This window comes from Hyla sarda, chromosome 8 (genome assembly GCF_029499605.1).
Source record: "Hyla sarda isolate aHylSar1 chromosome 8, aHylSar1.hap1, whole genome shotgun sequence".
In the NCBI taxonomy this organism is placed as follows: domain Eukaryota; kingdom Metazoa; phylum Chordata; class Amphibia; order Anura; family Hylidae; genus Hyla; species Hyla sarda.
In genome coordinates, this window is record NC_079196.1 from 28,314,797 (window position 1) to 28,341,484 (window position 26,688).

At 42.3% G+C, this 26,688-nt stretch overlaps 1 protein-coding gene across 2 annotated transcripts in view; it reads left to right on the forward strand.

The window, feature by feature from the left end:
* ARHGAP15 (Rho GTPase activating protein 15) overlaps positions 1-26,688 on the forward strand; it is a 788,583-nt gene that overhangs the window by 556,052 nt on the left and 205,843 nt on the right. For both annotated transcript variants that reach the window (XR_008847054.1, XM_056534907.1), the window contains exon 12: positions 13,217-13,294. Coding sequence is in view for 1 of the 2 variants with exons in the window: in XM_056534907.1 (XP_056390882.1) it covers positions 13,217-13,294 (78 nt within the window). In the remaining variant the exon portion in view is untranslated. The remainder of the gene's footprint in view (positions 1-13,216; positions 13,295-26,688) is intronic.

Consider the following 26,688-nt stretch of genomic DNA (forward strand, 5'->3'; position numbering starts at 1 on the left):
ATTGGGTCCATTCTCCTGTCCAGAGTCCTGACCGTTACATTTACCCATACACATCCTGACTATTATAGAATATTCTCCATTATTCCCTTTTTCCACAATCCTCAGCTGCTAGGACCATGTAAAACAGGATTAAAAGTTTGATTTGGCCACGTTTCCACCCTTCCTTGCAGTCCACGGTTGTTGTTATTATTGAGTCCTTTGAACGCTCTCCACCTTACACAGTTTAATAAGAACGTTCTGCTTTTGCCAGGTTGGTACTAAACCGTGCAGAGTAGAATTGTATGGTTCCTACCCACAAGAGCCCTCAGAAAACAGAAGTGGTTACGAGTACTATACGTTTTAATTTCTCGATGTCATTCGTCTTCATCGAATGTCGACATCCTCGTGTTTCATGCTTTCTGCTGTTTTTAGACTAAGGTGCCTTTAAAGTTGTTTTGTTTGAAAAATGTTCACAGGATCGCAAGTTTGGAACTTTAAAGAATGTTCTCTCTTCAAAGTTACACTTGGCCTAATTGTGTTTCTAAAATAATATATCTGAGATCCAACAAGGGGAATGCGGTCACAACGCCGGTGCCCAAAACCTTCAATTTACGTTGGTTTGGTTTGGCTGAGCTTGAAAAGTTCTTGGAGAGGAGAGCTGGGGCTCGTGAAAAATATAATTGGGGGAGAATATTTCTGAGGCTTTAGATATTGTATATAAACTGTGTGAGATGCAAATCAGCCAGCGGAGTGCGAAAAACAAGGCAGATCCCGGCTCCTACACACAAGACATTTGTGTATAGTGTTAAATAATAACATATTATGGTGGCAGCACTCCATCTCCATGAGAATAGAATTCTCATGCACAACCATGCATTCCTCCATGTATGTTTCAGATCTGTGGGGTTTGACCCCATCATTACTGACCTGTTCTGTCCTCACAGTAACTATAGAGAACTAACAGATAATCTAACAAATACTTATTGAATGTGATAATGCTATTGACGTGTAAGTAGACCCCTGCATGGGACTGTTATTTCAATTCTGCTCTCACCCGCTCCTGCTGGATTTCTGACCATTACCGTCCGCTCCTCAACATGTGTGTCCAATATTACCCGCTCCTGAAAACATTTTGTCACAGCCTTTACAAATAGTACCCCCGTGCCATTGTATTACCCCCTTGTGCAATTTCATCACCCCTTGTGCCATTTTATTACCCCCTTGCGCCATTTCACCACCTCCTTTTACCATTTCATCACCCCCTTGTGCCATTTTATCACCACCATGTACTATTTCATCACCACCTTGTGCTATTTCTTCACCCCCTTGGGCCATTTCATCACCCTCTTGGGCCATTTCACCACCCCCTTGTGCCATTTCATCACCCCCTTGTGCCATTTCATCACCCCCTTGTGCCATTTCATCACCCCCTTGTTCCATTTCATTACACCCTTGTTCCATTGCATCAGCCCCCCGTGGAATTCCAGAGGTTTGCTGGACTGTGCAGGATTTTGGGAGATCTGCTCTATGTTCTGTGACCACTCGCGCTCGCCCGTAACCTAATTATTGCCCGCAAGTTTTTTTATTGGGTCCTGCAGGGCTCTACGTGAAAGTTGGTGAACTGTAAGTCACTTGCATTCCTCATTAGCCAATGGACTCTTGTGTTAACTAAGAGGCGCTGTTGTGTTGATGTTGCCGTGTTGCATGTGGTTGTATTGCATGGTTAATTTTTTTACTATTTTGCACATGTACCTCATGGAGTCTAGGTACCCTCTGGTGTGTACAGTAGGAACTGGGTACTATTGCATCAATGGTTCTGAGTTTACATGGTTACATAGTTACATAGTTAGTACGGTCAAAAAAAGACATATGTCCATCAAGTTCAACCAGGGAATTGAAGGGTGGGGTGTGGTGCTATTGGGGAATGGATGGGATTTTATATTTCTTCATAAGCATTAATGTTATTTTGTTCCAGGAATATATCTAATCCTGTTTTAAAGCTGTTAATTTTTCCTGCTGTGACCAGTTCCTGAGGTAGACTGTTCCATAAGTTCACAGTCCTCACGGTAAAGAAGGCGTGTCGCCCCTTGAGACTAAACTTTTTCTTCTCCAGACGGAGGGAGTGCCCCCTCGTCCTTTGGGGGGGGGTTTAACCTGGAACAGTTTTTCTCCATATTTTTTGTATGGGCCATTTATATACTTATATACATTTATCATATCCCCCCTTAAATGTCTCTTCTCAAGACTAAACAATTGTAACTCCTTTAATCGCTTCTCATAGCTAAGATGATCCATGCCCCATATTAGTTTAGTCGCGCGTCTCTGCACCCTTTCCAGCTCCACAGTGTCCCTTTTATGGACTGGTGCCCAAAACTGAACAGCATATTCCAGGTAAGGCCGTACCAATGATTTTTAAAGGGGGAGTATTATGTCCCTGTCCCTTGAGTCCATGCCTCTTTTTATACATGACAATATCCTGTTGGCTTTGGAAGCAGCAGCCTGACATTGCATGCTATTCTGTAGTCTGTGATCTACAAGTACACCCAGATCCTTCTCTACCAGTGACTCTGCCAGTTTAATCCCCCCTAAGACATACGACGCATGCAGGTTATTAGTACCCAGATGCATAACTTTACATTTATCCACATTGAACCTCATTTGCCAAGTGGATGCCCAGACACTTTAAGTTAATAGTTTCAGTGAAAAGGGATATACAAAGCAATTCTCACACCACTTTTCTCTTCAAAAGTCAATGTTTTATTTCAGCTTGGAAACTGACTGGGAATGTGTGCCAAACCAGAGATTTCTCCAGAAGGAGAGAATACCCATCTGTAGACAGCATATGTCAGGGTCATTACCCCTTTGATAGACCTCTCACTAGCCAGCCAACACCCTGCTCTGCAATAATGAGGGGCAATAGCAATGAAAAAGTAGTCCACAAATGAGTATTCTGTCCTTCTGGAGAGATCTCTGGTTTGGCATACATTCCCAGTCAGTTTCCAAGACTCATAGTTGGAGTGAAACACTGGCTTTTGAAGAGAAAACCACTTAAGAAAAGTGGTGGGAAAGCTGATTTGCAAGTTCTTTATTCCTAGAATTCCCAGTGGAGTGTAAATAACCTATAAGTCTCCATACATCTTTATGGCACTCTTGATAGCATTAAGAATGACATTCCTGGATGTCCACCTGCAGGGGTGGGAGGTGCCGGTCAGCGAGGAAACATTGCTTTGACTCCCCTCTCTGACCTTACAGTGGATATTGCATTGGCAGAAGCATTGCTCCACATCATCAATAGGTAATGCCACACTCACATCTGCATCATAGGTGCCATTAGAAGCCTCCATCAAAGATTCGAGCAGAAATCTTGGATAAGATAGTGTTGTATGCATTGTTTAAATGAAGGACGCCATGCTGTTTGCTACTGACTCTTTTCAGCCACCTCCACCCCTTTCCCTATTTCCCCTTATCTTCTCCATAGGCTTCTGTGGGCAACATGTAATCGGATTGCTCAGTGACCTAACAGTCCATCTTCTCTCTCAAGAGGGACTTAAAGGGGTACTCCAGTAAAAAAAAACATTTTTTTTCTTCATATCAACTGGCTCCAGAAAGTTAAACAGATTTGTAAATTACTTCTATAAAAAAAATAAACAATCCTTTCAGCACTTATCAGCTGCTGAAGTTGAGTTGTTCTTTTCTGTCTGACCACAGTGCTCTCTGCTGACACCTATGTCCATGTCAGGAACTGTCCAGAGCATGAGAGGTTTGCTATGGAGATTTGCTCTTACTCTGGACAGTTCCTGAGACAGACAGAAAAGAACAACTCAACTTCAGCAGCTAATAAGTATTGAAAGGTTTAAGATTTTTTTAAAGAAGTAATTTACAAATCTGTTTAACTTTCTGGAGCCAACTGATATGAAAAATATATATATATATATATATATATTTTTTTTTTTTCCACCGGAATACCCCTTTAAGCTGTTTTACAGTGAATGATGACTTTAGTAGTTCTATTGATTTATGCAATATTTGAATTAAAAGTTAAACAGTAGTTCCTATTTAAAGGGTAAATCCATTAAACAAATTTTGCTATCGCACTCCTTATGGTAAATAAAAAATATTTCTAGTATACTTTGTTTAAAAAAAATGAAGTTTTCTATGTTTTATTTGTGCTTAAAAAAGCTCAAGAGCACATTTTTCCCCATCTTATACACAGACTTTGGACCGAAGTCCAAACACAGGAAGTGACACACCCCCCTCAGCACTCCAGGCTGCACTTCCTGTGTTTGGACTTTGGTACAAAGTCTGTGTATGAGATGGGGGAAAATGTGCTCTTGAGCTTTTTTAAGCACAAATAAAACATAGAAAACTTCATTTTTTTTAAACAAAGTATATTAGAAATATTTTTTATTTACCAAAAGAAGTGCAATAGCAAAAATTAGTTTTAATGAGAGTGCCTATTTAAGGCTTCATTCACATCTCGGTTTTACACTACGAGTGCCGGATCCGGCTGGGGGAGGGGCAAACAGGGCTCTCCCGTACCCCAGCCGGACCAGCGCTGAACTCCATTCACTTTAATGAGCCGACTGGAGTCCAACGGTGACTCCGGTCGGCTCATTTTTGACCCATAGTATACTACGTTTCTAGGTCCGGTCACAAAACTGGATAGGGGTAAAAAATGAGCCGACCGGAGTCACCGTTTTTAAAGTGAATGGAGTTCAGCGCTGGTGCGGCGCGGGTATGGGATAGCCCGGTTTGCCCCTTCCCCAGCCGGATCCGGCACCCGTAGTGTAAAACCAAGATGTGAATGTAGCCTAAGACTTAGTCAAGGCCACAAAGAACTTGTGCATGCTGAGATTGGAGGAAATAGGGGACCCACCAACTGGTGGCCACCTTTTGGACACCTTCACGGAAAAAAGAGTCTATAGCAGTGTTTTCCAACCAGGGTGCCTCCAGCTGTTGCAAAACTACAACTCCCAGCAGCCAAAGGCTGTCCGGGCATGCTGGGAGCTGTAGTTTTAAAACAACTGGAGTTACCCTGGTTGGGAAACGCTGGTCTATAGTGACCCCAGCAGAACAGTGAGTGCAGCTCTGAAGCAAAATACAGGTTATAAATTGTAATCGATACATTATCAGTAATTTATGTAAAAAATTATTAAACTTTTTACAGTACATAGACATAAATTCTGAAGAGACTGCAGATTAGAGTTTCATTTTACCAAGGGCCTCTAGTTGGCCATATGGTTATTAGAGATGAGCGAACTTACAGTAAATTCGATTCGTCACAAACTTCTCGGCTCGGCAGTTGATGCCTTATCCTGCATAAATTAGTTCAGCTTTCATGTGCTCCGGGGGGCTGGAAAAGGTGGATACAGTCCTAGGAAAGAGTCTCCTAGGACTGTATCCACCTTTTCCGGCCCACCGGAGCACCTGAAGGCTGAACTAATTTATGCAGGATAAGTCATCAACTGCCGAGCCGAGAAGTTCGTGACAAATGAAATTTACTGTAAGTTCGCTCATCTCTAACGGTTATCATTAGTAATAGTATCAAATGGCCGGTACACAAGCCTCTGTGGGTGAAAATTGACCACCAAATGCAGTAAAGGCCTTCATGAGGTCAATGGGGGAGATTTATCAAAACCTGCCCAGAGGAAAAGTTGAACAGTTGCCCATAGCAACCAATCAGATCGCTGCTTTCATTTTTAACAAGGCCTCTGCAAAATGAAAGCAGCGATCTGATTGGTTGCTATGGGCAACTGGGAAACTCTTCTGCACAGGTTTTGATAAATCTCCCCCATTGGGGAAGTTTTATCAAAACCTGTCCAGGGGAAAATTTGCTGAGATGCCCATAGCAACCAATCAGATCGCTTCTTTCATTTTTAACAAGGCCTATGAAAAATGAAAGAAGCGATCTGATTGGTTGCTATGGGCAACTCAGCAACTTTTCTTCTGCACAGGTTTTGATAAATCTCCCCCATTGTCTCCAGTCTGACAATACAAAGCAATGGTCGACTTCAGATACTCTTAGGATACGTTCACACTACGGAATTCCCGTGGAATTCCGCGGTGTGAACTTAACATTAGTGTGAATGGGTCTCCGCAAGACCCGTTCACACTGCGGAATTTCAGCGGCTGACAATTCTGCCGCTGAAACTGTTCCACGCGAAGAAAGAACATGTTCATCCTTTGCTCGGATTCCGCGAGCACTGCAGAGCCGTCAATGCCCCGAGGCCCTAGCGCTGAAGTATTTTCGGCAGCGGCCGCCGGACGGAATCTCCACTCGCTGAATTCAGCGAGTAGAGATTCCGCAGTGTGAACGTACCCTCATGTTCTGACACTCCCTTTCCTGTAGACTGTGATATATCCTAAAATGTATCTCTGAATGTAAGTCTGATTTCATGCACATGTTTTGTTCTGTTTCTAAATCTTAATTGTAAATCAAAACATTTCTGTTTAAATGCAAATGATTCAGATGTCATCGCTTACCACCCCATTATCCATTGTGCTATGTAATATATATATATATATATATATATATATATATATATATATATGCATATGTTTAATGTGGAAACTTTATTTCAAGTACAATCTGCTAATTCTCCTAATCCGAAACAATATGACATGAATTGGGAGATTTAATTTTATTTTAGATAATGACGCCTGGTATAATGTATGGGGGGGATTGTAAGTCTATGAGTACGAGTGCCATGAGCTAGAGCAAGATGACTTTTACCTTCTAGTATAGATCCTGCACATAACAGGTAAAAATACGACTTCTCAACCTAAAACCTGTTTCACCTGCTTAATAGGTACCCATTGCCTTTATGGTGCCATCTTATTGACCTAAGCAAACCAATTGGGTGTTAAATTTGATGGTACTTCCTACATTGTGTATGCCTTCTTAGATTTCCTTAAAGGGTACTCCGATGAAAAACTTTTTTTTTTTTTTTAAATCAATTGGTGCCAGAAAGTTAAACAGATTTGTAAATTACTTCTATTAAAAAAAACGTAATCCTTCCTGTACTTATTAGCTGCTGAATACTACAGTGGAAATTCTTTTCCGTTTGAAACACAGACCTCTCTGCTAACATCATGAGCACGGTGCTCTCTGCTGACATCTCTGTCCATTTTAGGAACTGTCCAGAGTAAAAGGAGATAACCACCATAGCAAACATATGCTGTTCTGGACAGTTCCTAAAATGGACAGAGATGTCAGCAGAGAGCACTGTGCTCATGATGTCAGCAGAGAGCTCTGTGTTTCAAACGGAAAAGAATTTCCGCTGTAGTATTCAGCAGCTAATAAGTACAGGAAGGATTAAGATTTTTTTTTTAACCTCTTCAGGACATAGGGCGTATGGATACGCCCTGAATCCCGAGTCCTTAAGGACCGAGGGCGTATCCATACGCCCGTGGGAATTCCGGCCCCCACCGCTAGCCGGTTGGGGACCGGAGCCGGATGCCTGCTGAAATCGTTCAGCAGGCATCCCGGCATATCGCCCAGGGGGGTCATTATGCCCCCCCATGTCGGCGATCGCCGCAGATCGCTGGACAATTCAGTCCAGCGATCTGCGGCGATTCCGGGTCAATCGGGTCTCCGGTGACCCGGAATTACTGGCTGTTCGGGGCCGTCTCTGACGGCCCCGAACAGCCAGAGCCTGCAGGGGTGAGGTGGCACTGGTGCCACCTCACGATCGCCCTGATTCGTCGGCCGGATTACCGGCCGACCAATCAGGGCGCCTGCTGCGGGTGTCACTCCCGCACCCGCTCCGCCCCTCTTCTGGAGGACGTGAGCGGGTGGGGGAAGACGACCCCCGGTGCTGGGGACCCCGATCCCCGGCGCCCCTGTTCGGATCGGGGCCCCAGGAGCAGCTGTGGCGGCGGGACTGACCTGCAGCGTCTGGATCGTTGGAGGTGAGTGACAGCCTCCTGCTGTTGCTTAGCAACAGCTCCCAGCATGCAAAAAGGGCATGCTGGGAGCTGTAGTTATGCAACAGCAGGAGGCAGACCACCACAACTCCCAGCATTCCCTTATGGGCATGCTGGGACTTATGGTTTTGCAACAGCTGGAGGCACATTCTTTCTATGGAAAAGTGTACCTTCAGCTGTTGTATAACTACAACTCCCAGCTTGCACAAACAGCTAAAGTGCATGCTGGGAGTTGTAGTGGTGCATCTGCTGGTTGCATAACTACAACTCCCAGCATGCCCGTTGGCTGTCGGTGACTGCTGAGAGTTGTAGTTTTGCAACAGCTGAAGGCACACTGGTTGTGAAACTCAGTTTTTTTTACCTAACTCAGTGTTTCATGACCGGTGTGCCTCCAGCTGTTGCAAACTACAACTCTCAGCAGTCACCGTACACCATGCACCGTACATGCTGGGAGTTGTAGTTTGTGGAGGCACACTGGTTGTGAAACACTGAGTTAGGTCACAAACTCAGTGATACATAACCAGTGTGCCTACAGTTGTTACAAAACTGCAACTCTCAACAGTCACCGACAGCCAACGGGCATGCTGGGAGTTGTAGTTATGCAACAGCTGGATGTCCCCCCCAATGTGAACGTACAGGGTACACTCACATGGGCGGAGGATTACAGTAAGTATCTGGCTGCAAATTTGAGCTGCCGCAAACTTTCTGCTGCAGCTCAAATTGCCAGCGAGAAACTACTGTGAACCCCCGCCCGTGCGACTGTACCCTAAAAACACTACACTACACTAACACAAAAAATAAAATAAAAAGTAAAAAACACTACATATACACATACCCCTACACAGCCCCCCTCCCCTCCCCAATAAAAATGAAAAACGTCTGGTACACCACTGTTTCCAGAACGGAGCCTCCAGCTGTTGCAAAACAACTCCCAGTATTGTCGGACAGCCGTTGACTGTCCAGGCATGCTGGGAGTTTTGTAACAGCTGGAGGCACCCTGTTTGGGAATCACTGGCGTTGAATACCCCTATGTCCACCCCTATGCAAGTCCCTAATTTAGGCCTCAAATGCGCATGGCGCTCTCACTTTGGAGCCCTGTCGTATTTCAAGGCAACAGTTTAGGGTCACATATGGGGTATCGCCGTACTCGGGAGAAATTGTGTTACAAATTTTGGGGGGTATTTTCTGCTTTTACCCTTTTTAAAAATGTAAAATTTTTGGGAAAACAAGCATTTTAGGTAAAAAAAAAAATTTTTTTTACATATGCAAAAGTCGTGAAACACCTGTGGGGTATAAAGGTTCACTTAACCCCTTGTTACGTTCCCCGAGGGGTCTAGTTTCCAAAATGGTATGCCATGTGGTTTTTTTTTGCTATCCTGGCACCATAGGGGCTTCCTAAATGCGGCATGCCCCCAGAGCAAAATTTGCGTTCAAAAAGCCAAATGTGACTCCTTCTCTTCTGAGACCTGTAGTGCGCCAGCAGAGCACTTTTCACCCCCATATGGGGTGTTTTCTGAATCGGGAGAAATTGGGCTTCAAATTTTTAGGGGTATTTTCTGCTATTACCCTTTTTAAAAATAAAATTTTTGGGGGAAAACAAGCATTTTAGGTAAAATTTTTTATTTATTTTTTACATTTGCAAAAGTCGTGAAACACCTGTGGGGTATTAAGGTTCACTTTATCCCATGTTACATTCCCCGAGGGGTCTAGTTTCCAAAATGGTATGCCATGTGTTTTTTTTTTTGCTGTTCTGGCACCATAAGGGCTTCCTAAAGGTAACATGCCCCCCAAAAACCATTTCAGAAAAACGTACTCTCCAAAATCCCCTTGTCGCTCCTTCCCTTCTGAGCCCTCTACTGCACCCGCCGAACACTTTACATAGACATATGAGGTATGTGCTTACTCGAGAGAAATTGGGCTACAAATACAAGTAAAAATTTTGTCCTTTTACCCCTTGTAAAAATTCAGAAATTGGGTCTACAAGAACATGTGAGTGTAAAAAATGAAGATTGTGAATTTTCTCCTTCACTTTGCTGCTATTCGTGTGAAACACCTAAAGGGTTAAAACGCTGACTGAATGTCATTTTGAATACTTTGGGGGGTGTAGTTTTTATAATGGGGTCATTTATGGGGTATTTCTAATATGAAGACCCTTCAAATCCACTTCAAACCTGAACTGGTCCCTGAAAAATACTGAGTTTGAAAATTTTGTGAAAAATCGGAAAATTGCTGCTGACCGTTGAAGCCCTCTGGTGTCTTCCAAAAGTAAAAACTCATCAATTTTATGATGCAAATATAAAGTAGACATATTGTATATGTGAACCAAAAAAAAATGTATTCGTAATATCCATTTTCCTTACAAGCAGAAAGCTTCAAAGTTAGAAAAATGCTAAATTTTCAAATTTTTCATCAAATTTACGGATTTTTCACCAAAAAAGGATGCAAGTATCGACAAAAATTTACCACTATGTTAAAGTAGAATATGTCACGAAAAAACAATCTCGGAATCAGAATGATAACTAAAAGCATTCCAGAGTTATTAATGTTTAAAGTGACAGTGGTCAGATGTGCAAAAAACGCTCCGGTCCTTAAGGCCAAAATGGGCTCCGTCCTGAAGGGGTTAATAGAAGTAATTTACAAATCTGTTTAACTTTCTGGCACCAGTTGATTTAAAAATAAAAAATACAATTTTCACCAGAGTACCCCTTTAAGTTAAGTGGCACAACTTTTCACAAAGTCATACCACCTTTATTAGGGTAAATGGGTAGATTCTATTTTTCCCCTATGGTTTGTACGTGGGCTACCTTTCACAATGGCTCTAAACAGAGTATAATGGATTTGTCATATTAATCTTGGCCATCTGATCAGGACAAACCTTTTCCATACATCCTATTAGGGCTTACCAGCATCATCAAAATGCTCCTCTACGAGCCAGAATGGCGGGCCACTTCAAAGACCGGATCCTGCTTTATTGAACCGGATGTAACTATTTATTATGTACCATGTATTAATTGTTCTTGGCTGCAATAATAACTATTTACAGGGGGTTAGAGTAGCCAGAACTGAAGCAAGAACCCGGGCCTGGGGCAGCTTCATCCTAAGAAGGATCTAGGTGACAGGACTGAGCTACAGAGCATGTGCGACCACTAGCACTGGACGCAATAAGAAGAAGGAATCAAAAGAACAGTAGGGGGCGGCATAACAAGAATGAAACAACAATCTCTAAACCAGCGGTCTCAAACTGTGGCCCTCCAAATGTTGCAAAATTTCAACCTCCAGCATGCCCGGACAGCCGTTGGCTGTCCTGGCATGCTGGGAGTTTAAGTTTTGCCACATCTGGACGGCCATAGTTTAAACCACTGATTTAAACAAAGGAAATTTTTTTTTTATATAAAAAAAATAAAATAAATAAATAAAAAAAAAAAAAATATATATATATATATATATATATATATATATATATATATATAGCTAAGGAGGAGTCTCATGAAAAAAAATATATCCCCTATTCACAGGATAGGGGATACTTTTAGATTGTGGTGGGGTCCCTGCGATCTCCTGTATGGGACCCTGGCTCTCCCCTGGAGCGGCGCCTCACGACCCCCACCCCCTCCATATATCTCTATGGAAGAGCCGAAGATAGCCTATGGCTCTCCCATAGAGATATATGGAGCGGCTGGTGGCCTACGCTTCGTACAGCGATCGTGATGCGCTGCTCCAGGGGAGAGCCAGGGCTCCATACAGGGGGGCCCAGCGCTCAGATCCCCCGCAATCTTTTTTTTTTTTTCATGAGATACGTTAGGGTACGTTCACATGTACAGGATCTGCTGCATATTTTTGCTGATTTTGCTACCCATTAACTTCAATGGGTAGCAAAATCAGCTGCGGAAAATATGCAGCAAAAATATGCAGCAGATCCTGTACTTGTGAACGTACCCTTAAAGGGATACTCAGAGGAAAAACATTTTTTTTTCTAATCAACTGGTGCCAGAAAGTTAAACAGATCTGTAAATTACTTCTAATTAAAAATCTTAACCCTTCCAGTATTTATCAGCTGCTGTATGCTCCAGAGGAAATTGTGTAGTTCTTTTCAGTGTAACCACAGTGCTCTCTGCTGACACCTCTGTCCGTGTCAGGAACTGTCCAGAGCAGGAGCAAATCCCCATTGCAAACCTCTCCTGCTCCGGGCAGTTCCTGTCACGGACAGAAGTGTCAGCAGAGAGCATTGTGGTCAGACAGAAAAATAATTCAATAAGAAAAGAACTTCCTGTGGAGCATACAGCAGCTGATAAGTACTGGAAGGATGAAGATTTTTAAATAGAAGTAATTTACAAATCTGCTTAACTTTCTGGAGCCAGTTGATATGAAAAAAAAAATGTTTTTCACCAGAATACCCCTTTTACACGGAGTAAATCAAGAGGAATTCACGCCAGAAAATTTACGGGCGGAATTTTTTATTTTATTTTTGGGCTAAATTCGCACGCAATTTGCGTGGAATTATGCGTGGAAATGGGGGAGAGAGAAGTGAAAGGTTTTTCAGCCATTTCCACGCAAATTCTGCACGAAAACGATGTCGGGCGGAATTTTTTTTTTACCATTGACTTCTATTGATTTCTGCTTGTGGATTCCGCTTGAAGAATGAACATGCTCATTCTTCAAGCGGAACGGAATTCAGCGTCGGAATTCCGCTAGCAGAATTTCCGCAGTGTGAACAGGACAGCGGAAAAAAGCATTAAAGTCATTGGGCAGAGGAGATGGGCATTCATTTGGAGAGGAGAATTCAAGAGGAATTACTTGAGTAAGGGTACGTTCACACGCTCTTTGTTTTTGCGGGTTTTTTGCTGCGTATTTGAAAGGGTGCGAGCTCTACTCGGCTATCCGCAGCAGATTTTCCACGGAGGAATTTATGCTGCGGAAAATCCGCCGCAAGCCCCATTGAAGTCAGTAGGGACTGCGGCGGATTTTACGCAGAGTAAATTCCGCCGCGGACAATCTGCTATGGACAGCCAAGAAGAGCCCGCCCCTTTCAAATACGCAGCGGAAAAACCGCAAAAACAAAGAGCGTGTGAACGCACCCTTAGGGTACATTCCCACACGGCGTATTTGCTGCGTATTTGCTGCTGCGTATTTTATTTTCTCAGTTGAAGTCAATGGGTAGGAAAATACGTAGTACCAAATACGCAGCAAATACGCAGCAAAATACGTCGTGTGGGAACGTACCCTTAATGTGTTTCCACTCATTCCTAACCCAATTTCCACGAACACATTTCTTTCCTATCGTATCGGTAACACAAGACATTCTTCCTTTCAGGTTTAGATGCAGATGGTTTGTACCGAGTCAGCGGGAACCTGTCAACGATACAGAAGTTGCGATTTGTTGTGAATCAGGGTGAGTTAATCCTCGTGTAAACAGACGTGTTTTGACTTTTTCGTGATGTAGCCTTGTTATTCCTGGAATACAGACTCTCTTTCTCTTGTTCTCTCTCCTTTTTTTTTTTTGCATTGCAATTTTGATCAATGTTTGGATTCTTGTATTGAAGCCTTTGATGATAATGTGCGCTGCTTATCTGGAAATGAAAGGAAGAAAGTTTATTGGTGAGCGTTTGAACTTTTCTCAAGAATAATGGCCACGGGGGAAGACATTTCCTGGAAATTGATGATTGTCTCGTAGAGCTAAAAGCCCTTGGCTGGGCCAGCTCTGTCATTAACCACAGGAAGTGCCCGTCCCATAGGTCACTCTATTGTGAGAACTCTCTGCCAAGTAGACCCTTTACCACAGTAGTCTCAAACTGTGGCCCTCCAGATGCTGCAAAACTTCAACTCCCAGCATGCCTGGACAGCCAACGGCTGTCCGGGCATGCTGGAAGTTGAAGTTTTGCAAAAAGGAAGCCTTGATTTATCTTTCATGATCAGTGTGGATCCTCTGGAGGAGGCAGACAAGTCTACAGACCGGGTGGAAGAAAATGCTGAAAGTAGATTATGTTGGCAATACTACGAATAAAGTTGCGCAATACCTATTTAATAAACCACAGATAATGTTAGAAAGTACTACCATGAAACGATGCAAACATCAAGGACAACAGCATTTAAAGGGGTTATCCAGGAAAAAACTTTTTTTTATATATATATATATATATATATATATATATATCAACTGGCTCCAGGAAGTTAAAGGGGTACTCCGGTGAAACTGGTGGCAGAAAGTTAAACATATTTGTAAATTACTTCTATTAAAAAATCTTAATCCTTCCAGTACTTATTAGCTGCTGAATGCTACAGAGGAAATTCCTTTCTTTTTGGAACACTGATGACATCACGAGCACAGTGCTCTCTGCTGACATCTCTGTCCATTTTAGCAACCATGCATAGCAAAGGTATGCTAAGGGCAGCATGGTGGCTCAGTGGTTAGCACTGCTGCCTTGCAGCGCTGGGGACTTGGGTTCAAATCCCACTAAGGACAACAATAAATAAAGCGTTATTATTATTATAATAACATCAGCAGAGAGAACTGTGCTCGTGATGTCATCAGAGAGCATTCCAAAAAGAAAAGAATTTCCTCTGTAGTATTCAGCAGCAAATAAGTACAGGAAGGATTAAGATTTTTTAATAGAAGTAATTTACAAATATGTTTAACTGTCTGCCACCAGTTGATTTAAAAGAAAAAAGGTTTTCACCGGAGTACCCCTTTAAACAGATTTGTAAATTATTTCCATAAAAATCTTAATCCTTTCAGTACTCATGAGCTTCTGAAGTTAAGGTTGTTCTTTTCTTTCTAAGTGCTCTCTGATGACACGTGTCTAGGGAACCGCCCAAGTTTTGAAGAGGTTTGCTATGAGGATTTGCTTCTAAACTGGGCGGTTCCTGAGACACATGTCATCAGAGAGCACTTAGACAGAAAAGAACAACCTGAACTTCAGAAGCTCATAAGTACTGAAAGGATTAAGATTTTTTAATAGAAGTAATTTACAAATCTGTTTAACTTTCTGGAGCCAGTTGATATAAATAAAAAAAAGTGTTTTTCCTGGATAACCCCTTTAAAATACACATTTAGTGCAAATTTCTTCACACTTGGTTGCACAGTTTTGTCCATATATACTATTATCTTTGGGTTTACCTTATTTATGCATATTGGCCATAATAGCCATGCTTAGGAAAGACCCGACCATTTTACCTGTTTTTACACCAGCCTCTGGCAGTCCGGGTTTTGATAATCCACTCTTCTCCGCTTTTTTGTCGGGTTTTGTACAAACCCGAGGGGTAGAGATGAGCGAACTTACAGTAAATTAGATTCGTCATGAACTTCTCGGCTCGGCAGTTGATGACTTTTCCTGCATAAATTAGTTCAGCTTTCAGGTGCTCCGGTGGGCTGGAAAAGGTGGATACAGTCCTAGGAGACTCTTTCCTAGGACTGTACCCACCTTTTCCAGCCCACAGGAGCACCTGAAGGCTGAACTAATTTACGCAGGATAAGTCATCAACTGCCGAGCCGAGAAGTTTGTGACGAATCGAATTTACTGTAAGTTCGCTCATCTCTACCGAGGGGTTTTGGGAAAATGTCAGGTTACGGACATTTTTTGAGAGTAGGGTTTTCTAAAACTGTCCGAGTGATTTCTGACATTGTTGTTTTTTTTAGGCACACAATGGCCCTCATTTACTATTGCAAACCCGACATATTTTGGGTTGTGCGCCAGATTCTGTCGCATTGCGGCAGAAATTCTGTCTGCGCTAGATTTTGTCCCAGAATTGAAAAAACCCCGGCTAATTCTCCATTTTGCTAAGAGAACCCAAAAAAGGGGCGTGATCGCCTGGGAAAGGGGGCGTGGTCTCCAAAAAGGGGCGTGTTCCCGACATTTTCACAAAAAAACAACATATTTTCTATGGTTTCCACATAAAATGTGGTGGATTTGAGCTGAGGAAAACCCTACAGATCAGAACATGTGTTGAAAATAAAAGCAAAATATAGGGAAACCTTAGAAAATACCGTGGAAAAAAAACTGTAGGGAATTAAAACCAACAAGGAAAATTCCACATTCCACTCTTAGTAAATCAGGGCCAGTGTTGCACAGACATGCACCTAAATTTAGTCTGCAAAACCTGAAAAAAATGACGGGTTCAGCTTAGTAAATGAGGGCCAATGTGTCCCGTATGCTGTACTACAGACTATAGTATACAACTTTCAAACAAGCACAAAAATTTCTTAAAAAACACATAATGAGAACCGCAAATGATACTCAATGATACCGGTCTAGATGGGCCACCATTCTGAAATCATTGTTGGAAAGTTACGCATTTAGAAGCATAAAGTGGCCACAAGCTGAAAAGGAACCACAAAAAGGAAAAAGCCACAGAAACAAATAACTCTCTTCACTTAACCATTCAATAAAGTGCAGTGGCCAGAAAGGGATAAGATACCGTCTAAAGCCACTATCAAGTGGTAGAGCAGTGGTCTCAAACTGTGGCCCAGCAGATGTTGCACAACTTCAACTCCCAGCATGCCCAGACAGCCAACGCCTGTTTACCTCCTCCAGAGGATCCACACTGATCATGAAAGATAAATCAAGGCTTTCCTTTTGCAAAATTTCAACTTCCAGCATGCCTGGACAGCCAACGGCTCTGCGGGCATGCTGGGAGTTGAAGTTGTCCAACATCTGCTTGGCCACAGTTTGAGACCACTGCTCTACCACTTGATAATGGCTTTAGATGGCATGTTATCCCTTTCTGGTGGCTTTTTCCTTTTTGTGGCTTTTTCCTTTTTGTGGTTCCTTTTCAGCTTGTGGCCACTTTATGCTTCTAAATATGTAACTTTCCAACAATGACTTCTGAATGGTGGCCCATCTAGACCGGTAGGACTACTCATCATTTCCAACTTTACATTGAGTAGAATTTGTGTTTCACATTATGTGTTTTTTAAGAAATGTTTGTGCTTGTTTCAAAGTTGTATACTAGAGTAGTCTGTAGTACAGCATACGGGACAGATTAGCCCTCATTTACTAAGCCGAACCCGACATTTTTTTTATCAGGTTTTACAGACAAAATTTAGGCTCACGTCTGTGCGACAATGGCCTTGATTTACTAAGAGTGGAATTTTCCTTGTGGGATTAAATTCCCTAAAAAAAAAATTTCCATGGTATTTACTAAGGTTTCCCTACATTTTTATTTTTTTTTTTTTTTTTACACATGCTCTGATCTGTGGGGTTTTCCCCAGCTCAAATCCACTACATTTTCTGTGGAAACCTTAGTTAAAGGGGTTATCCACCATAAGGTGATTTTAGTAGGTACCTGGCAGACAGTAATGGACATGTTTAGGAAGGATCTGCGCTTGTCTTGTTGCTAAATGGCTATGTTGTGAGATTACCATAACACTGTGGATAGCTTTTAGTGAACTTGTATTTCCTGTTTGACTTTTTTTTTTTTACTACAAATGCCACAATTCCATTTACCTCCCTCCCACACATGAGCCACCCTACCCATTGAAACAAAAGACCTGTGGTTTTCAATCAGGGTGCCACCAGCTGCTGCATTAGTTGCAGATTGATCTCTCTCCCACCAAGCGATCGCTCCACCCATTGAAGCAGACAGGCTCCCTGTCATCAGCTGACTAGTAAGTCAGGTCTCTGCCGCATTGCAACCTTGGAAAAATCTGAGACAACAGTCATTTTGCATGCTGTTAAAAATTTATATTGGGGTTAAAATCACAGAAGAATTGTGAGAAAACCGTCGCACACAGGTACAGACACTATATTATGAACTACACAAACTTTACATCCCCTATAGCAAAGTCAAATAAAAAATTCCTGGAATACCCCTTTAATTTGTGGTGTTTCTGTGAAAATGCTGGGGACACGCCCCCTTTTAGCAACCACGCTCTCTTTCCCAGGTGGCCACGCCCATTTTTCTTTTTTTTTTTCCAGTAAAATGGAGAGCTAGTTGGGTTATTTCAATTCTGGTGCACATTCTGGTGCACAACCCGACAAAACATGTTGGGTTTACAATAGTAAATCAGGACCAATGTGTTTTTTAAGGAATTTTTGTGTTTGTTTCAAAGTTGTTTACTAGAGTAGTCTGTAGTACAGCATACGGGAAACATTAGCCCTCATTTACTAAGCCAAACCTGACATTTTTTATCAGGTTTTGTGGACTAAATGTATGCGTACGTCTGTGCGACAACGTCAGAAATCACTCGGAGAGTTTTAGTAAAACCCTACTAAGTGGCTTGGCTTCTCAAAAAATGTCCATAACCCGACATTTTGTCCAAAACCCGACAAAAAAACGGAGAATAGTGGATTGTAAAAACCCGACTGCCAGAGGCTGGTGTAAAAACGGGTAAAATGGTCACGACTTTCCAAAGTATGGTTATTATGGCCAATATGCATAAATAAGGTAAACCCAAAGTTGATAGTATATATGGACAAAACTGTGCAACCAAGTGAGGATAAAAAAACCTGCATGCACAAAAAAAAAAAAGGACACCGTGCGACATCTTAGTAAATAGCACACGGAAAAAAACAGAGGACAAAAAAAAAAAAAACTACAACCAAAAACCCTACACTCTTAGTAAATGAGGGCCATTGTCACAAGTAGCAGGAATCATCCTTCTATTCTGCCTTCTTTTGGCACAGATACCATGCAACTGTCTCACAGCCGATCTACTACTCTGGATCAGCTAGTCTGGACTACTCTCTGGGTTCATTTAGAGTTGAATATAATGATAAGTTTGCCTTTCTTGATCCCTGGCTTTTGCAGTATGATGTGGATTATTCTGTAAATCCTAGGGACATATGAGTACTGGGACTTACATTTAGGATTCCTATAGGACAACGCCTATAGATGTCTATTAGCCAAGAGTAAAAAGGACACATTTACCAGTCATATTATAAGATGTCTTCAAATATAGTAGTATACCATGAAAATATTTATGATGTCTATTTTTGACTATACTATTACTAATCTATTACAATTTGTTTCCCTTCATAATTCAGAATCTTTATAATTGAAGTGAATAATTTAACTTAGAGGTTGGGAAAAAAAGAGATGTTAGTTTATGCAGGAATGTCATAGTATCATTTTTTCCTTTATTCGTTTCTATGAGATTTTGTGCAAAAGGAGCTGTTGACAATAAACAATGTGGTTTAAGTGAGTGATGACTTATATTTTCTATTTAAGGGGTACTCTGCCCCTAGACATCTTGTCCCGCCACAATCTCCATGCAGCACCCACAGTATGTTTGGAATGCTGGGTTCCCGCGGCTGGGTCGTGACATTATTCCACGCCCCCTCGTGGCATCACACCACGCCCCCCTATTCGTGTCTATAAACATACTGTTAAGAACGCCGGGTGCTGCACAGAGATCGTGGGACCCCCATGATCAGACATCTTATCCTTTGGATAGGGGATAAGATGTCTAGGGGCGGAGTACCCCTTTAAAGTTCTGAAATCACATGACCAAAAAGTAAAAGTGGTCCCCTCCATTACTCAGAACTTATATAGAGATTTTTGCATTGATTGAGTGAACCTTTGTGTGTGTGTGTGTGTGTGTGTGTGTGTGTGTGTGTGTTTGTGCGTGCGTGCGTGCGTATGTCATAAGAGAAGAATCAGATAAGCTATTGGAGATTTTAGGAAACTGATCAAAATCTGCTTTTTTTTCTACAAAACTACATATTTGTGAAGATTTATAATAGCTGACCAATAGCACATAATGGACTCTTCTTAATTGAAAGAAATAGGGTATGCACAGTAAAAAGAAGCTAAAAACACTGGGGGAGATTTATTAAAACTTGTGCAGAGAAAGGCCCACATTTATCATTGTAGGTGTAAGTGAAGCATTTTTTTACACCTTTTTTTGTGTGCTGGTAATGTGTAGGAGAACCAAATATATTAAATGGTCACAGAGCATTTGATACACTTTGTGCAGGTCACATTTTCTCAAATTTCTCTCTTCACATACACCAAAAAGCTACACCAGATGGTGTAGTTTTAGAAACTTTTCAGTGGCTTTGCGCCTTTTTTGCGCATTTTTACAAAAAGGCGCTTTTCATAATTCCCTTCTATATCAGGTGTATTGCCAAAATCAGTGGATTGCAACTCAAAATCAGTGGATTGCAACTCAAAATCAGTGGATTGCAACTCAAAATCAGCAGAAATGTGTAAACAAAAAGGCGCAGAAAAGCGCAAATAAACCCTGCTTGCACCTTTTTGTGCCCTTTGTAGACACAAAAAACTGTCTAAAGACAATGATAAATATCGGCCAAAAAGTTGCCCAGTTGCCCATAGCAACCAATCAGATCCCTTCTTTCATTTTTAAACAAGGCCTCTGCAAAATGAAAGAAGCGATCTGATTGGTTGCTTTGGGCAACTGGACAAGTTTTCCTCTGCACAGGTTTTGCTAAATCTCCCCCACTGTCCTAGGTGACCCCTGCAGGCTTGAGTCCATATTCCAAAGCTGAGAGTAGCCCCATTTCTATTCATAGTTTCTTCTACTATTTTGCATGGTGGAGAAACACTTTACAATTATTGCTTCTATGGGGCTGTCATGTGGGCATATCTCCTGGAGTAGAGCTTATTTGCATACCTTGAATGTATGTCAGATGTACCACCCCTGAGGCCCTCCTCTACTTGTGCTTGTGGCTGAGCAGTGGGAGATCATCAGCCACACAATAGCACAAAAAGAACGGATCTCAGCCCAACAAAGCATGGTGAAAGTAGCTTAATTTATTGAACAAGGTTAAGAGGAAAACATGGTTAACACGTTTCAGTGATAGGCCTTGTTCATTACCTTTTTTATTTTTTATCAACTGGTGCAAAAAGTTAAACAGATTTGTAAATTACTTCTATTAAAAAATCTTAATACTTCCAGTACTTATCAGCTTCTGTATGCTCCAGAGGAATCTGTAAAGTTCTTTCCAGTCTGACCACAGTGCTCTCTGCTGACACCTCTGTCTATGTCAGGAACTGTCCAGAGATGGAGAGGTTTGCTATGGGGATTTGCTTGTACTCTGGACAGTACCTGACATGGACAGAGGTGGTAGCAGAGAGCACTGTAGTCAGGCTGAAAAGAACTACACAACTTCCTCAGGAGTATATGGCAGCTGATAAGCACTGGAAGGATTAAGATTTGTAAAGTAATATACAAATCTGTTAAACTTTTTGGCACCACTTGATAAAAAAAAAAAATATATATATATATATATATATATATATATATATATATCGTATTTATCGGCGTATAACACGCATTTTTTAGGCTAAAATTTTTTGCCTAAAGTCTACATGCATGTTATACGCCGATAAGCCGCTGCAGTTCAATGATTTAAAGCGGGTGCTTTAAATCAATGAACTGCAGTGGCTTTTGCAGGTGCAGAGACCTGCCGTCGCTGCCGGCTTCTCTGCCCCTGCCTATACTGGGGTCCAGAGACTGCCGGCGCCGCTGCCCCATTGCCTCCCCCATTCCCGGTTTTTCTGACCCTGCAGAAGCCCACAAGAAAGGCAGGGGGAGAGAGGCCGTCGCTGCCCGCTTCTCTCCCCTTGCCTTTCCTGGGGTCTAGAGCCCTGCTGCTGCCGCTTCTCTCCCCCTGTCTATCGGCACCATTGCCCCATTGCCGGTGCTGCTGCCCCATTGCCTCCCCCCATCCCCGGTTTTATAATTACCTGTTGCCGGGGTCAGGTCCGCGCTCCTTCTGGCTCCGGTGCCGGTCTCCTGCGTCGTTGCTATGCGCTGCGCTACATAATGACGAGTGACGTCGCATTGAAGACGTCACTCGTCATTGCGCCTCACAGCGCATAGCAACGACGCAGGAGACAGGTAATTATAAAACCCGGGATGGGGGGAGGCAATGGGGTAGCGGCACCGGCAATGGGGCACCGGCACTGATAGCCAGGGGGAGAGAAGCGGCGGCAGCAGGGCTCTAGACCCCAGGAAAGGCAGGGGAGAGAAGCGGGCAGCGACGGCCTCTCCCTCCCTGCCTTTCCTAGGGGCTTCTGCGGGGTCAGAAACAGTGTATCGGGGTATACACATGCACACACTCGCACCCTCATTTTACCAAGGATGTTTGGGTAAAAAAACTTTTTTTACCCAAATATCCTAGGTAAAATGAGGGTGCGTATTATAGGCCAGTGCGTGGTATACCCGGATAAATACGGTGTATGCATGTATATATATATATATATATATATATATATATATATATATATATATATATATATTCAAAAAAAGAGGATTGCAGCAGCACACATTGGTCAAAAAAATTGAGGCTCTTAGCGCACTTTTTGATCAAAATGTGTCCCCCATCCACCATGGGGAGGTGGCCTCATTTAGGATGGGAACCTAGCACAATTTCTGAGCCTAACACTCAACTATCCACTCACCTCTGCTGGGCATGTAGCCTCTGACTGGGTGACATGCTGGATCCATTTAAAACTCCACCTGTGAGAAAGGGGGAGGGGTGCACAGCTAAACAGGGTGCCATTTCCCCCTGAATTGTACATACAAGAAAAAAGAAAGATAGCCGGCACAACAGCCTAATACACGGGTGCACACTGCCATGGCATATACAGAGTATACAAAAAAAGAGGATTGCAGCAGCACACATTGGTCAAAATATATATATATATATATATATATATATATATATATATATATATTTTTTTTTTTTTTTTTTTTTTTTTAGCGGAGTACCCCTTTAGCAAAGTGTACCAGCTTCTTTGGAGTGTTTAAAAAATACTAAATGTTTTATCATAATTCCCTATTAGGATATTTTACTCTAATACAGTGGTCTCAAAACTGTGGCCATTGAGATATTGCCAAGCTACAACTCCTAGCATGAACGGACAGCCATTGGCCCCCTGGCCATGCTAAAAGTGATATTTTGCAACAACTAGAGGGCCACAGTTTGGAGACCACTGCTCTAAAAGAAGGCACTCCTAAATAATAGACTGCATGAATACCCTCTGAATTCACCAGGCACCTTACCAAGATTTTTTTTTTCCAAACCTGCTGCACAAGTGGGGTCCCATGAACCAGACACCCCTTATCTTCTCCCCCAAAAAAAAACATGGTCTACATGAACTGCAGGACCCATATTGGTTCATCCAAATCCAAATCCACAAACTAATTTTAAGTATCCCGACGTAAAGCTTGTTTGGAATGGAACGAGTTACAGATTTAAATCGAATTACAGAATAATTCTAACAAATGTCAATCAGCTTGAAATATCCCAAAATATTTAGTTCACTTTTCTTTTCAGTGAAATATGCCAACACACAATTCCGGTTATTTTCAGAGAAGCCACACGCAGCATAGAGGGGAAAAAAAAAGCGAACAATCTGAAGATATGTATTAACTAAATTACACATTGAAATAATTTAATAATAGAGAGAACGCAGCTTGATTAATTGTTGCAGAGTAAAATTTACAATAAACCTGTCTTGATGGGTTCCTCGGCGACGCTGTATTACTGTCTGTGCAGTTGTTTAACAAGAATTTAATTGAAAAGATAAGTGAATGCACATTTAAAAGTATTGTTAATTTGCTTTATAATCACCCCATCCTTCAAAGTATTGACAGCACCAGGCGAAAAGCAAAAAAAAAAAACCTTTCTACTTTAACGTGTATTATTTTCCATATGTGCACCAGAAATGATAGAGTTTTAATTGGAAGATTTATGGATTCTATCTGGGGAAAAATATTTTTAGTTTCAGTGTCTTGGTTAACAAATGATAAAATGTATCTTTTATTTGAGTATTGAACAATGCTATCTTTAGGTGTGAGGACGTTCTTTTCCAAAAATTGGGAAAAGGTCAATTCTACCGTCTTGTGTCTACAGCCCCTATGGTGACCTTTCTGTCTTCATGGTTACAGACTAAAAGTTAAAGGGGTATTCCGGGCAAAAACATTTTATCCCCTATCCAAAGGATAGGGGATAAGATGTCTGATCACGGAGGGCCTGCTGCTGAGACCTCCCACGATCTCGCTGCAGCACCCGCATTGTATGCGGGTGCTGAAACTCCAGTTTTGGAAACCTCTGGGTTTCCGGGACTGGGGACGTCACGCCATGCCCCCTCCATTCATGTCTATGGGAGGGGGCGTGACGGCAGTCACGCCCCCTCCCATAGACATGAATGGAGGGGGAGTGGCGTGACGTCATGTCCCCAGTCCCGGAAACCCGGAGTTTTCCAGAACTGGAGATTCAGAACCCGCATAGAATGTGGGTGCTGCAGGGAGATCACGGGGCGGGGGGGGGGGGGTCTCAGCAGCGGGCCCCCCCGTGATCAGGCATCTTATCCCCCATCCTTTGGATAGGGGATAAAATGTTTTTGCCCGGAATACCCCTTTAACTTTATCAAGCCTTGACCTGATGATGTCCAAAGAGCTAGGCAACCCTTTTCTCCCAAAGGAACAAAGGAGCCCAGTCTACAGCCCCTATGCGGACCTATGTGTTTCCATGGTTACAGACTACACATACACTTTATGTAGTCTGTTTTAGCTGACCAGTTAAAGGGGTTGTGCAACCAAAATCATCTTATCCCCTATCCACAGTAACTGATCGCGGGGTCCCGATCTACGGAATGAGACCCGTGAAGAGCATGTGTCATCTACAGCTAAACGGCACATGCTCAGAGCTCCCACTGAAATCATTGAAGCGCATTCTGCACGAACTTCTCACTCAGAGTCGGGTCCCGTTCCAGAGAGCGCAGGTGGTCCCAGCAGTTGGACCCCCCCCCCCCGTGATCAGCGACTTAGCCCCTATTCTGTGGATAAGGCATAAGTTTTTTTGGGCTGAATTTGGGTTATTCAAGTATTTTTTTTATTTGACTATGCTTCAGGGGCTGTAACGTTAGTGTTTCATAATATAGTGACTGTACCTGTATTTCATGGTGGTCTCGCAATTCTTTTGGGATCTTTGCCCCGATTTTATTTTTCCCAGCATACAAAATGAGATTTTCCCAGGTTGCCATGCAGCCCGAGACATTGTATCACTAGTCAGGTGTTGAGAGGGAGAGCGTCAGCTTCAATGGGCGTATCAACCGCTAAGGAATTGTAGTTTTAAACACAGCACAGCATGGTAGGGAGCTCAGGTGTGCTTTAATGGGTGGCGTGACTGGTGTGTGGGAGGGAGAAAAGTGACCTCACACTCATAAACAAAGGATTATAGGACTTGTAGTTGGAGGGAGGAAATTCCAACAGGAAATAGCCATTTCATAAAAAGATAGCAGCATCATTGTGGTGGACTCACAACACAGCCTTTTAGCCCCAAGACAAGCCACTGATCCTTCCTAAGCATGTCCATTACTGTCTGGCAGGTAAGTACTACAATGACCATATTGTGAATAACCCCTTTAATGTCCAAAAGACAACTCCTATGTCTTAAATCAAGGAAAAAGCCCAGCCTACAATTTGGTGTTTACAGCCCCTATGCAGACCAATGAGTTTCCATGGTTACAGACTACAAAAAAAACTTGTGTAGTCTGATCCAGCTAACTGGTTGTTGTTTCAAGACCTAAAATGGGTTGTCAAAACTAGAGAATTTCTAGAACACATTTTTTTTTTATTACTTATTGGAAGGCTTATGTTTCGATCATCATCCACCCTGTACCCCTTTAAATCTTACATACAGACAGAAGTTTGCAAGTAACTGGGGAAAATGGAAGGGGCACAGTTACAGGATCAGTCTGTTGTCAACCAGGGTGCCCTTAGCTGTTGCAAAACTACAACTCCCAGTATGCCCGGACAGCCGTTGGCTGCACGGGCATACTGGGAGATGTAGTTTTGCAATAACCAGTTGGCCACAGTTAGGGGATGGGTGAAGGTTATTGGTCTGGAACTGGCTGGGTTGTGGATCGCTGGGGTTATGGATCGCTGCTGGAAGATGGCCAGTTACGTTTATTACATTAAGAATGCCATACATTGTGATTAGAGATGAGCGAACTTACAGTAAATTCGATTCGTCACGAACTTCTCGGCTCGGCAGTTGATGACTTTTCTTGCATAAATTAATTCAGCTTTCAGGTGCTCCCTTGGGCTGGAAACGGTGGATACAGTCCTATGAGACTCTTTCCTAGGAATGTATCCACCTTTTCCAACCCACCGGAGCACCTGAAGGCTGAACTAATTTACTCAGGATAAGTCATCAACTGCCGAGGCGAGAAGTTGGTGACGAATCGAATTTACTGTAAGTTCGCTCATCTCTAATTGTGATGATATACTGTATAACAATGTGGAAAATGACATTGGCCAGAGTTGTTCTTATATTGTTTCGAAGCACACTCTGGACAAGAAATGGTTCCTACAATATTTTATTCCTACCCCGATTCCCATAGGGAAATTGTTACATAGGTTGGGGGCATTTCGACCTGGTATTATTTAGTGTTGAGCATGAATATTCGTAATGCAAATTTTTATCGACAATATCGTCACTTCGCGATTTAGCGAATACTTAGAGTATAGTGCTATATATTCGTAATGACGAATATTCAGGTTTTTTTTTTTTTCCACATGCAAATTTTTATGCAAATTTTCCATGCAAATTTATTTTATTTTATTTTTTTCACATGCAAATTGTTATGCAAATTTTTTATGCAAATTTTCACATGGAAAAAAAAGTGAATGAACATATTGAATATGCAAATTTTGCAAAACATAGGACGAAATAATCATCCATATATTCGGAAAATATCGCAAATTCGAATATGGGCCCTGCTGCTCATCACTAGTATTATTTCCCAACTGAGATAAGGTTCAAAGGGGTAGAAAGAAAAGGCACATTATATTATTAACCCCTTAAGGACCAA